Source organism: Morone saxatilis, unplaced genomic scaffold (assembly GCF_004916995.1).
Source record: "Morone saxatilis isolate NCDOM2014 unplaced genomic scaffold, NCSU_SB_2.0 Contig17, whole genome shotgun sequence".
NCBI classification, from domain to species: domain Eukaryota; kingdom Metazoa; phylum Chordata; class Actinopteri; family Moronidae; genus Morone; species Morone saxatilis.
Window position 1 is genome coordinate 24,252,437 of NW_023339729.1, and position 13,246 is coordinate 24,265,682.

A 13,246-nucleotide genomic window follows, 5' to 3' on the forward strand; every position below is an offset into this window, starting at 1 on the left:
AGTTCGGTCTAGACCTGCTTCATTTGTGTCCTGAGATAACGTTTGTTATGAATTGGCGCTATACAAATAAAACGTAATTGAATTTATTGAATTATGTGATGAATACAAAGAACCCCCAAACCGGCACTGAATCCCTGGTAGAACAGAAGGTGTGGAGAGTCATGCTAACATGTTAGCATACACTGGGTTTTCCAATACCACTGCTTTATTATTGTTTTATCTAACAGTGAAAGTAGAAGCTTAAACATAAGAAAAACGTAAAATATGTCACATTTTTTTCCACTGATGCTCAATTGAGCTAGTTTGGGACAACACTCTACTTTCAAATGCCCTGTCTTGACTCTGTGTAGTCCACTTCATTTAAGCTGTACATTTTAATTAACAGGTTTATCAGCAGGTACCTTAGAAAAGTCTAAAAAAGTCTGCCTTCCCTTCTCTTTCCATCACACTTGCTAATTTATTTCCATGACAACTGCAGGTCCTTTAGTCGCCGGGCGGACCAAAGACTTTGTGCAAAGGATTTTGGCGGCCAGCGGGGGCGGTCAGAACCAGCGCAAAGAGCCCCCGCAAGGAGATGACAAGGCGGCAGGCTAAACCCATCCACCGTCCCTGCTTCCCCTCCTCCTTCACCCTCCCTCTACCACGCCTTCCCCCTCCCAGCACCACCAACCAACCTGACCTGACCTGACCAAGCTTCTCTGCAACACCTCCACTCTTCACGTTGTACACATTTGAGTAGGAGATGAAGAGGTGCAGATGCTGGGAAAGGGGAGGAGGAGGAGGAGGAAGAGGAGGAGGAAGGAGTAGCCTAAACAAGTATGGGAGTAAATTGCCACCCGGCTCCTGGTCCTCTCCTGTTGGCCCTCCAAACAGCAGCCGTCTTCACCGCTCTGTCTCTGCAGGCTGCACCACAACCACCACCAGGCCAGAGCTGCTGCTGCTGACGTCTCTGTATTCTGTGTTATGTCTGTGTGTGTGTGTGTGTGTTTGTGTGTGTGCGCGCATGTGTGTGCGTGCATGTTGGACATGTAACATAGTGTATGAGCGTGTATAGTGTTCCTCTCTCCCTCTGTGTGCTGTATTTGTATCCCAGTGTGCCTATGAATAGACATTGCACTGTTTTGTAGATGGTCGTAGTTGCCGGCAGGGGACCGGTAGTGAGTCGAGGGCGAGGGGGCATTTGAGGATAGAGGAAGTGCTAAAATAAGGAAGTGGGAGGAGCCCAGGCCTGGAAGACAAAGAAACGAGTGTGTGTGGTTTTTTTTATTTTGGCTGGGCTCCTATAGAAGCACTGCATACCATTTGGATTGCATCGGCATCTGAAATGTCACTAAATGTTGTGACACACAACAAGTGAAGGAGTCCTGATGCCAGACCAGCTGTTGATGGAAACAACAGCCTGTTTGTTGTGGAAAAGTCCTTGGAGCTTTAATACCCCCACCCACCGCCCACCTCCCTCCCTCTTTAACTCCCCTTCACCCCATCAAAATGAAAGCAAAGTCAAAAACGAAAGAGAAAACTGCACCTTAATTCAAACTGACCAAAGATCACTGATACTGCTGAACCACTCAGACACCAAAACGTCTCACTGCTTCAGATGCTGCCAACCATGAACACATCATTTTGTTTTGGGAAGGGGTAAGTGACTGAAATATTTTGGATTGTTGACATGTTTACCCACATGCATCCTTAAGGGATGACATTACTGAACGGATTTTAATTCCCCTCACCTAAATGCACTACTATCATGAACCTGAGACACTGACAGTTTATTATTTGGTCAGCCTTTAAGCTGCAGCCTGGTGCTCCTTTAGCTTATCTGCAGTGGCTTTATTTTTACCCACAAAAGGGAAGTGTCCTCAATGCCTTCCCCAAGCCCTCTCCTCAACCCCTGACCTGATTATGTAGCGCACCTTCCTGAATTGCAATGACAAATAGAGAAAAACACTTGTAGATCTAGAAAGCAAATAAGTTTGATTAGTATTTTTTATTATGATTTTGTTGATATTTGGCAATGCCACAGCCCACATAGTGGGTGTCAGTCTTGAGAGTTTTGAAATCTGCCTTCTGTGGTCTTTGCTGAAGCTGAAGACCAACTTGTCCAAGGTCTCTAAATGTTGTTGGACATTAAAAAAAAAAGTCAAGGACCCTTTGAATTGCACTGTGGTAAAAGCAACTAAGCACCTTCGAAGAGGGCTTCAGTTCCTCCAAAAGAGAGAAAAAAGACTCCTTTGTCTAAAGACAGATATTGATTGAGAGACTTGTTGTTAGCGCTCAGCGCTTCGTGACCAACCGGTGGTCTCGGTTTGTTTCAGTATGGTGCTACTGTTTGATGAAAAAATAAAAAGCAATGCAAACCTGAGCGGAAGCATCAGGCAGTAACTGCTGACTGGGTTTTGGCCTGCGAGCACATACTGTTGTAATAGGCACTTTGTTTGCATAATGACGCCTTTCTGAAGTGCCTGGAGCTTAAAGCCACAGGGACCTGTGTTATTATGCCTGATCTTAAACCCTATTACAAGGTAAAACGTAACTCATGACTACTGCTCCGAGCTTGGCCTCACTTGACTTTACTTAGTGGAAAAAAAACTGCAGGCCTGTCTTAGGTTTTCTCACACATTCAGCCAAAAAAAAAAAAAAGTCAACCAAAATATTTTGCTTTCAGATTAAAACCTATACATGGAAACAGTAGCTGGCACCGGTTTCTGTGAACATCATCTCTGGGAAATATAAGTGGAGGAGTGGCTGTAAGCTAAGCAATCCCCTTTTGTTTTTCAACCTTGACGAGCTCGCGTCTGGGCTGCGTTCCAAAGCTGCTGCTCTATAACATACTGTTCCCCTTCTATGGAAACTCCATTTCCTGTCTCAACCAGGAGAGGAGCAGTTAACCTTAAACTCTTCACCTCCTTGAGGTTTCACTCGTGGTCATTTTGAAAGCTATGGAGTCCAGGGCAGTTTTTTTTTTTTTTTCTTGCTCCTGTTTAACTTTATGTTTCCTTTTCATTCTGGGAAATGTTGCTCATGGTCATATGAGTATAGAAGTGTACTGTAAACAGAGGATTCCTGTCGTTCAGCTGGAAAGGTTTCATTGTGGAGTCCTGCTGCTGGTGAATAGAGCTTTAAGCTCTGATGCCCACAGACAGACAGTCTGTGGCTTTGCAAGAAAAGATGCCTAATGCAGCAGCAAGAGGCTCTGATGTCACATTAAACATCACCACAGAAACCTGGTCAGGTTTTCATGTGATCATTTTACAGTAAAAAATAAATAAAAAGACAGATGATCTAGGACAAGGTCACTGAGGCCAGTAGAATACAATTGTTTGGTTAAAGGTGCACTCTGTGCTCTTTCTGCTGCTGAGAAGTGGTTCCTCCCGCTTTCTCTCGAGGCTTGGGAAGCTGGCGACGCTGCCAGCGGAGTCACAGGATCTCGTGCTGGCAGCAGCTTCCTCCGCATGCCCTCGCACAACACCAAACAAAAAACAGCTGAAAACAACTGTATATATCCCTACAGTTTAAAACGTTATACAAACCAACCGGAGGAGGACGAGCTCTTTGGGTTTAAGAGGGATTCCACTTTGAATGCACAAGTTTGTCCTGATGTCCTTCCTCCGAAGCGGTGTTATGTAACAAAACACCATCTGTTGTGTACATTCATCTATATGCCAAAAACTGAACTGAAGAGAAAACTATTCTAACTCAGTGCCACAGATCCAAACAACTAACAAGACATGGCGCTGGATTTTGCGCAACTAGTGAGCTCGTATAAGGGTTAAAATTGATACTGTAGCATTATTTCTCTATTAAAAAAAACACATTTTGACATGTTTGTATCATTAAAGATCCCTTTAACTGTAAAGCTTTAATGGGGACTCTTGGCAAGGCAACTTGTCTCTGTTAACATTCCTGACTCAGTTTCCCAGAAAGCTTCTGTTTATGTGTACCTGCAAGCAGCAGGCAGATGGAAACTGGAATGACCCAAAGATGTCTGCTGTTTGGTCGCATTTTCATGACAGTCATTGCAGTGTGAGCTCGGGAGTCAACCAAGGAACAGCCTGGATTGAAACAATACAGAACTGATGCTCTCAGCTCACAGATTTAGCCAACTGTGACCTAATATGGACAATGACGTTGCATAAATTGAGACGATTCTTATCTGAGCTACTTCCTTGTCTACCAGAGACGGAGAGAAGTAAACAGTCCTGAAGCTGTCTGTCGCTGACGTGCTCGTTGGCTCTTTTTTCAGAGAGAGTTTAGAGGAGTTGAAACCCCTAAGAGCACATTCAGAATGTACACAGACAGAAGGGATTGAGCTCACCGAGTTCCTTAGATGTCTAATGAAGAAATCAGTTTTTATTGCATTAACTGAAGTCCGGTAGTATTTGGCTGTGATGTTCTGTGTCTGTATTCGGCTTTAACGCTGAAACAAGTAGTCGAACAACTGATTACCCCCAGTGTCCACCGAACACGCCTGCACTGCGTTGCGGCTGCCGAAGGCGATCCGCTGTCATCGGAGCCAGTGTGCCAATGCCATTCACTCCCAAATGCATATTTATTGTCAACTAAAGTACACTTAGATAGAAATAGTTCAGAAATGTCACAAATATGCTTGTTCACTTTCCGACTGAGCTGTTGTTGGTCCGATCCGACATCTGGGGTTAGTCAGTCAACGTAGAATTTAGATGAAACAACAGTTTTGATAACCGAATAATCAGTTTCCATTATGTCAGGACTTGCTGTATTTCTGTATTATATCATTCTAATTGAATATCTTTTGGTACTGAACCATACAGCGCAGTTTCAAACCCTCAGCTTAGGCTCTGGGAACTTACGATGGGCATTTTTCACTATTTTCTGACCTTTTATTGGCTAAACAATTAATAGATGAACTGATCGATAGTTGCACCCTTATTGGCTGGAAGGGTTTGACGTTGCCTGCCTTGCAAAGAGGCACTTCCTTCCATTCGTGCCCCGTGCAGGTGTGCCCCTGCTTGGAAAACACTAAGTTGAGTCGAGTAAGACAAATCCAGAGGTAGCGTTGGAGTGATGAGGACAGGGAGAAACTGTTGGCCTCTCTCCCTCACCACCTTGTATGCGAGCGCAGTGGGGTTTTGCATCGGCGGGCTGAATAGACCCATCAGTAAGCCTACACTGGTGGGACGCTGCTGACCTCTGGGTGCCCGTCCCCACTCTGCCCCAGCGCTCACATTGTCAGAGACACTCAGGCTTCTCCAGTTTCAAAGGCGACGGGCAGAGGAGGCCAGGAGAAACAGCACTTAGCCAGGCCCTGGAATAGCTTATTCCAAACCTTTTAATCCCCTCCACCACCTCCGCCCCCCTTTCACACTCTGACAGCTGCAGAGGAGGAGGAGGAGGAATTGGGACCGCCCGCTGTGGTGGCCTGCATCTTGATGCCCCCGTCTCCTTTGTCGCTGACCTGGAAACCTCCATCTGGGAAGAAGCCAGATGGGGGAAGGTGAAGCCAGATGGGGAAAGTTTAGGCCTGCGGGTCCACATGAAGTTTTCTTATCACTGAAGCGGAGTTGTCAGAAGCTGGCTGAAGCTCGCTCCAGTTTGTGCCTCTCATGTCTGATCACTACATTTAAGTCACAGAGCTACGCATCCGTTCTTATGAAATGTAAATCTCTGGCGATCTTTCAAAGCCCCCGAAGGTCCTTTAAAGCCCCCGAAACACCCGTTTCCTTAATCAGCTTCTTAATATGAGCGATGAGATCCTACATGAACACACAATCTTCTGCCAAAGTTGGAACATTTTACTTGAGAGATTTCTGTGTTTTTCACTGTTTTCAGGGGATGTAACAACTAGGGCTGCACGATACGGTGTAAAAATCATATTGCGATATGATTCACTCTTAGTGGGAATGATCATTTCTGCATCACAATTTTCATTTTCACTGGAAAAAATTCAAAGTGAGTCCATTCGTAATCTAAAGCAGATGGTTGCTGGAGGTGACACATCTATTTGCTTAGCAGACAGTATTAATCAGATGAGATCGATCCACAATTTACAGTTTTACTAATCATTCTATAAAATGTAGTGTGTCTGATGTTATTTACGTTCTAAAAGCAGATTCTGCCACCAACATAAAAAATATATTGAATCGGTACTTTTATGAACGGATAGTGTTGTAGTTGACGATTAAGAATTGGTAAAATTGGCTTCAGTAGACAATAGTGTTAAAAAATCATTTTTTTCTCTGCAGTGGACACAATATTCTTTGGATCCAAATAGACAGAAGAGTTACTGATGATTCAAATGCCTTCAAAACCTTTAACCCAACCCCACTTTTTGGGAATTTGTTGACCTGAATTAAAATAGATTGATCATCACACCCTTGCTGGCTGCTCTGAATTTAGGCAGCGAGACACTGTAGCTTTAAGATTTAAAGTCATATTTTCCCATTTTGGGGAAAACGCTCGTTCATTTTCTTGCAGAAAGATAGATGAAAAAAATTGATATGGCTCAAATCTGTCCATAAATATGAAGCTACCGCCAGCAGCAAGTTAGCTTAGCTTAGCATAAAGACAGGAAATGGGGGGAAAAGGCTAGCCTGGCTTAAGGTAACAAAATCCACCTACAATCACCTCAAAAGCTCATTAATAAACATTTTATATCTCGTTTACTTCGTACAAAAGCAAACTCTACAGACACATATATTACACGTTCATTTGAATTTTATTTGTACTCGCAGTCTACGTGGTGAACAGCGGGTAGTAAGAGGTCACCAGACCTCTTTTGGTTTTTGAAACACCACCAGAGATTTGAAACACAGATGCTTAGCTCTGAATCTCCAATGTAATAATGATGAATGAGTGGCGCCTCGTGGCTTTAACCAAAACCAAGTCAGACGTTTCTGTCGAGATCGATGAGTCGAGATCGAAGGCCGGTTGTGGATGTGAGCAGGGGGGGGAAAAAAACATCCAGTGGAGAGAATAAAGACTGAATGATCACATCCCTGCTGGTTCTTTAATCTGAAAACATGCTGAATGATGGGAGGAAAGTCACGAGACTAGCAAACATTCCACAATGCCATGTCATATACTGTACAGCAACCCTTACTTCTCTTCTTCCCCTTTCCTCCCTCCTTCTCCTTCTGTCTGTCTTTCCCAGTAATCACAATACTACAGTGATACTTCGGACCTGTTAACACATTAACACATCTTTATGTACAACTCCTTCGTCAGTAAGTAACCTTTAAGAAAATAGTACAAAAAAAAAAATACAAAAAAATAAAATACAAGAAGTGCCGTACAAATAGAAGCCTAATATTTTTTGTTTTTGTTTTGTGTGAGTGTACTGTACACCTGTATAATGTATATTTTAATATTTATATGCAGCTGTTGTATTAAAGTATATTTTTAAAATAAAAATTGGGCTGTGTTCCTTCAACGTACAATGCATGCATGAGTATTATCAGAATCCGCCTTTTTAAGCCTCTTTTGCTCATTCTTTTTTTTTGTGTGCATTTTGTCAGGTTTTAACTGTTAATGGCAGCGATGTGACAGTGTGATCAATTTCAGGTGCTGCCTTTTGTCTTCCGTGCATCACATCCTGCAGCACCTTGAAGTCAGGATGTGTGTGTATTTCCACTGAAGGATCACCAGGTTCATGAATGCTGCACAGCACCACTAGCAGGCCACACAGAGTCACTGCATTGATTATAAAAGTAGCTTTTTACATAACTTCATCCTGAAGGAATGAAGGCGAGGATCGGGCCTGTGTGTGTTTTGACGTGTGCTGGCAGTGGTTGTTTTACAGGCTGGCATCGATTCACCGCAGGATTCAACTCATACCAGTTTATAGTAGACAAGTGCCAACTGCAGATCAGTCCCCTCCTTCAGTGCTTGGGACATTTTAGCCCTCAGTGAACTGTTATACTTACTCATAGGTTGTACTTTTGGGATACACATTAACAATCCCAGAACTAAACTCACTGAACCCAATTTAAAGGGTTAAACTAAATAAAATAACAACATGAAATCTGCTTTTTAACTTATCTTTAATAGTATCAAACTATGCAGATTGGTTTTGTTTTATTTGGCCCACATTTTGAAATATCTGTTTAATCCACAAATCCCATCATGGACAGTTTTCATTGGAACTGCGGAGGAGTTTATAGCTGCCTGCCGTCACAGGGAGGAAAGATGCAATAAAATATACAAATGGGGCTGAAGGAACACCCTTTCTAGAAGGCGTTCATAATTTTACTGTTATACTCACAAAAAGTGACAGAAAATCCAAAGTGAAAGTTCAAGTTCACACCCTCCAAACATCCAGTGGATGTAAATGTCTCAAACGTCTAAACTCCTAAACAACAACTCTAAAACAAGTACATTATTGAGATTCATACAGACTTGATCCTGGAAAAGCAGTTAAGAAAACAATTTCACAAGTTCCATCTAGTAGCTGTTGTAGAGCTTTTGATCATATCCCAGTTGTCTGGAGCTTTTCCATCATGAGTGCTCAGGAAAAAGTCACTGAGAAGCCACTAAATGGATCTTGTGGTGAGATTGTTTTCTCAAAGGTGACATTCCTCTTTTCACCACAAGACCGAAGGGTTCCATCATTTCTGACCTCTGTGAACGTTGATTGATGGGGGCATAAAGGTTGAGATTGCCTGCAAGACAGTGCTGAAGGCTTAACCGCCCCTAAATCCTGACAGACTACACACAAAACTGATTTAATTAAAAATGATCCTTTATTGGACTGGAATTGTTTCTATTCACATTGATGTTAAAAGGTACCTTAATTAAAAACATCAAAGTCAAGTTTCCCCTTCAGTGAATTACTGTTCAACATTGCACAATGCCCAGCGCTGGAAAGACGGACCCAACTGCTGGTCCCGTGTCAGGAGTCAAAACAGAGCGACAGAATGAATCAGAAAGAGGTCCACAGTTACCTTACAGTGGAAGGTAGATGAGGAAATAAAACAGAAATCACTGTCAGCGTTCAGACTTTTAGCCTCTGCATCAGAAACTCACACAGCTGGTCCAGGATTCACAAGTGGAAAAGTGTTTTTGAAGTACAGATGAGGAGACGAAGGTTACAAACACACAGTACAGAAGTTGTCTCGTTCCCAGACAGTTTCCATCTCTCTTTTTTCTTTTCTTTTTTTTTTTACAACATCAGCACCACAGGTTACAAAACAGCTTTTTTTTTTTAAAAACCATGGTCTGATGATCATTTAGTTTGACGTCCCACACATCTGACTGAAATCAGTACAATTAATTACAAATTAAATGCAGATATATAAAATCTCCCACTGTGGGATCGACACATTATGTAACTTCTCAGGAAGTTTCACCAGGTGCTGCTCAGACACATATTTGCATCGTCATGGTTTGGTGCATCAGTCTGTCAGCACATAATGCCACGAGTCACAAAAAAACAACAGCTAGAAAGCAGTGGCTTCATTTACAGCTATGAAATACAGTAGACATAAAAACTGAATAAAATAGACCCCTTCTCTCAGGGTAAGGCTTTTTTCCTCAGAAATGGCTTTAAAGTAGTTCATTTTGAAAACCATAGATCTTTTCTGTACTTCTTGCCACGGCCCAGCCTCCATTTTGGTCATTGGCAAGAGACAAGTTTCTTCCCTTTCATGGAGTTATTGCGTTCAGAAATCAGACGGCATCTGCTTTAATCAGGCCTCCGGGGTCTTCGTCTGCTTTCAGCGCCTTCATCCAAACACTGAGCAGATCTCTCCGCTTGTTTCAGGCTAAAATGCCTCCTGGCTCCGTCTTTCCTCTGATAGAAATCTGTGCTTGGCGGGGGTCTGGGCAGGACAACAGTGGCATTCAAGTATCAAAGCACAATCTGAGGCCTGAGCTCGGCAGCTGACATCATCGCTCTGCAGGATTGCTTTCGAGGAAATGATCCCATCGGGACGTACAGAGGTGTAGATGAAACAATATCTTTGATGGCAGAAAAGCAATGCTGCACTCGTGATGATATCACCGCACACTGAAGTGCAATGCTAAATCACTTTTGCTGTGTGAACGTTTCCACTGCTAGTAGTGGTAAAAGAAGGATTTTGAGATTTCAGGTTAAATAAAAATCAGCTCCCAGCGAAGTGACAGCGTCTTTACCTTTGCTCTCTCTGTACGCAGGTGGGAATGTCAGGTTGATGTCAGATGAAGATACTCAAAGATCATATGTACATGTTGAAGGAAAGGAACAGATGTAGACAACTCTGGAGCACCAAAAGAAAGATGTTTAGGAAATTATACAGACAATATGAAGTGTATGAAAGGTACAGTGGCCATTTTGGGACATTTCAGACTTGTCAAAATCAGCTCCACATTGTCAGATATTGCTCCGCTTTCTTCAGTCTAAGTTAGACTTCATTGAACTCCTATACGAGTAAAACTAGTATCCTGTTACAGTTGAGCCAACTGTAACATTGGTACTGGTATCTGTCCGGACTGGATAACGAAGGGAAAAGAAGTGTAATCCGATACGATCTATTAGCCTAAACTTTTACATAAAGGCTTAGCTAAACTTTGTGCTCTGTATTTCTTTGTTTCATTGAGCCGTATGTCACCACACTACTGGTGATTTTATTCTCACTGGAACAAGCTGCCTTAAATTTTTAAACGAATTATCCTAAAAACGAAGGCTCAACGGTTCTGCAAAAATAAAACCAATAAAGCAAAACAAAATCCTGGAAGGACTGTCTAAAGTACAGCTATAGGAAGATAGATATGTTTTGGAGGTATCCATGTCATGAATTAAAATGTAACTTTGGTGGTGCCCCATTAAGCATTAAGTGAAGATGAATGTCGATGCCAGACTCTTTAGCCATTGGATTGGTGGAGATAGTTTCACTGCGGACAGACCGACCGTCCGCTGCTAGCAGGTGTTGCAATCACCTTCCTACCACATAATTATTTCTTCATGGAAAGAAACGAATCCTAACAGGCTCACTTAGGGATGAGTTGCATTTCCTTCAGGCAGCCTCTCCCATATGAATGTTGAATGGTCTTCAACAAATCCATATTCCTGTGTTAAAGCTCCTCTGCCGGGGAGTTTTACCACCTGTCTGTCTCACTCAGCAGTTATCAATCCACTGAATCTTCGGAGAATTGCCAAGTCGATTCTTTTCTTCCAAAATGGTCTTAAAGAGAAGAAAGTAAACACAGAGAACATCTGTCCGATTGGGGATGAGCTCTGTGTTTAAAGCTGCACAATCAAGAATATACAGAGCAGTTTGATTTCCAGGCTCATTAAACTGTCTCTGTACTGTGATGTTTTTCCACGCAGTAAAAACTTGGGTCTTCCCATATACCCTCATTAACCCAGTCACACCCTTAGCGGGTGACTAATTTCCAGGTTCCTATTATCTGTCCTCCGTACTGGCATTCTTTAGTTTTAGTGGTTTGGACAAGACCCTGCAGGTTACCAGTCTGGAAGCTCCGCAACACACATGTATTTCTCAGGGGAGGAGAGCCTCTCCCTCTTCAACCCAGAGGAGGTTCAGGGCCTCGGCCTGCCGCTGCTCCCGCTGGTGGATCCTCCGCAGGCGCAGGATGTAGAGCAGGATGGCCAGTACCACCACCAGGATGCAGAGCGAGAACAGGTGGTGGTTGTACACAAAGGAGGAGCGCAACCAGCTGGAGTGGTTCTGCCGCAACGTTTCCTGCTGCAGGTCCCTGGAGATGACATGAGGGGCAGCAGACCGCATGAATACGCTGGCACGTTTCATACATAACACTAATCCTTACTGATGAACACAATAACAGTAACAGTGTGTCCTTTACAATGAAAACCAAAAGCACTGGCCCCATACAGTACGCCTATTCTCTGTGATGTTTAATAGCAAAACTTCAGCCTACACTAACCTGCATGTTTTCAAGTTCATTAGACTTTAAAAGAGATTTAAAGGACCAGTGTCTAGGATTTGGAGGCATCTAATGGTGTAGCAGATTTCAAATCCCTCGCTTCATCCTCCCCTTCCTAGCTTGTCGGACAAACCCCATCTAGGGCCAGTGTTTAGTTTGTCCGTTCTGGGCTACTGTAGAAACATGGCGGTTCAAGATGGCGGCCTTCATGGAAGGCAACCCACTCCCTCTGTAGATAAAAATGTCTCTTTCTAATGAAAACTATTTTCTGCCAATAGATCCTCCCAAATGTTAATTAATCCTTTATAAGAAAGGCATCCTCTTCATTTGCCAAGCACTAACTGTAAGGGCATTGAATTGATAAAAAGAGGAACGTACAGTTGTAACTTTTCAAAATGAGGTATCAAAATTGGTACATTGATGTGAGGAGGATTAGTTTTGGAACTATTTCAAGTGAAGTCAAGTTCAGCCACTGTGCTATGGTTTTAACCAGGGAACACAGGTTTTGTATGCATCTATAAATACCTTCTACTTAAGTCTAGAGGAAGGGAGCAACACTATGATAGAAGATGGAAGGCTAGTATTCTTTCATTATGTCACCCTTTGCATATTCCTCTGAAATACTTAGCATACTGTCCTTTGTTTCCAAATCCTCAAGATTAAAAAGGTTACAGGGACGGGAGGAGAAGTAGATTCAAAAGAAATGATGACGGTGTTAAGAGGTGGTATTCAGTGGCATTTCCCTGAAAGCATGATATATTTCACTGTAGGATCTGTCAGAGGTGCTGTCCTGGTCTATATGTATCTGTTGTAATGATTACCTGAGAGGCAGGAAGCGGGTTCTGAACAGGATGGCTCCCAGAGTCCACTGCACCTCCTTGTCATAAACCAGCTGGGCTGTTTTCAGACTCGGGTAGTCGGTGGGGAAACGGAAGCCGGAGTGCAACACCTCGTACATCCAGGCCGACTTAAAGCACTGATACCTGTGTTATCAAGAGCAGGATGACGTGTCACAGAGGGACAGATTAAGGTGCTTATTTTGCTCGTGTCTGTGAATATCAGACAGTTGCACAGCTGCAGTCCAACCTGCGCCACCTACAGACAGAAAAAGTAACAGCTTCTCCAATTTGACACTTGCGGGTTTCCACATTCAGATACTGAGTGTTGCAGCTGCTAAATGTTACTTTTTTGGAGCAGAAAAGGTTCAGTTGCCAGCAAGTGTTAAATGTCCAAAAGTCAAGTCTCTGCCAAAACTTACTGCTGAACATGCTTTATATTTAGAAAGAGAACCATATGTATACACAGAAACAGCAGTGATAAAAAGATCTTTTTTTGCCTGTAGGTGGTAATATTGACATGTCTACATGTGCAGGTCTAAACTGCTGCT

At 43.0% G+C, this 13,246-nt stretch overlaps 2 protein-coding genes across 2 annotated transcripts in view; one reads left to right on the forward strand and one right to left on the reverse strand.

The window, feature by feature from the left end:
• LOC118327464 (CREB3 regulatory factor-like) overlaps positions 1-6,928 on the forward strand; it is a gene marked incomplete in the record, with an annotated part of 29,193 nt that extends 22,265 nt beyond the window's left edge. Inside the window, 1 exon segment of the mRNA XM_035660828.1 lies at positions 479-6,928. Within this exon segment, the coding sequence (XP_035516721.1) occupies positions 479-594 (116 nt within the window).
• A 1,103-nt stretch (positions 6,929-8,031) lies between these two features.
• LOC118327548 (ectonucleoside triphosphate diphosphohydrolase 7-like) overlaps positions 8,032-13,246 on the reverse strand; it is a gene marked incomplete at its 5' end in the record, with an annotated part of 6,275 nt that continues 1,060 nt past the window's right edge. The window contains 2 exon segments of the mRNA XM_035660954.1: positions 8,032-11,670; positions 12,681-12,842. Of these exon segments, the coding sequence (XP_035516847.1) occupies positions 11,454-11,670; positions 12,681-12,842 (379 nt within the window).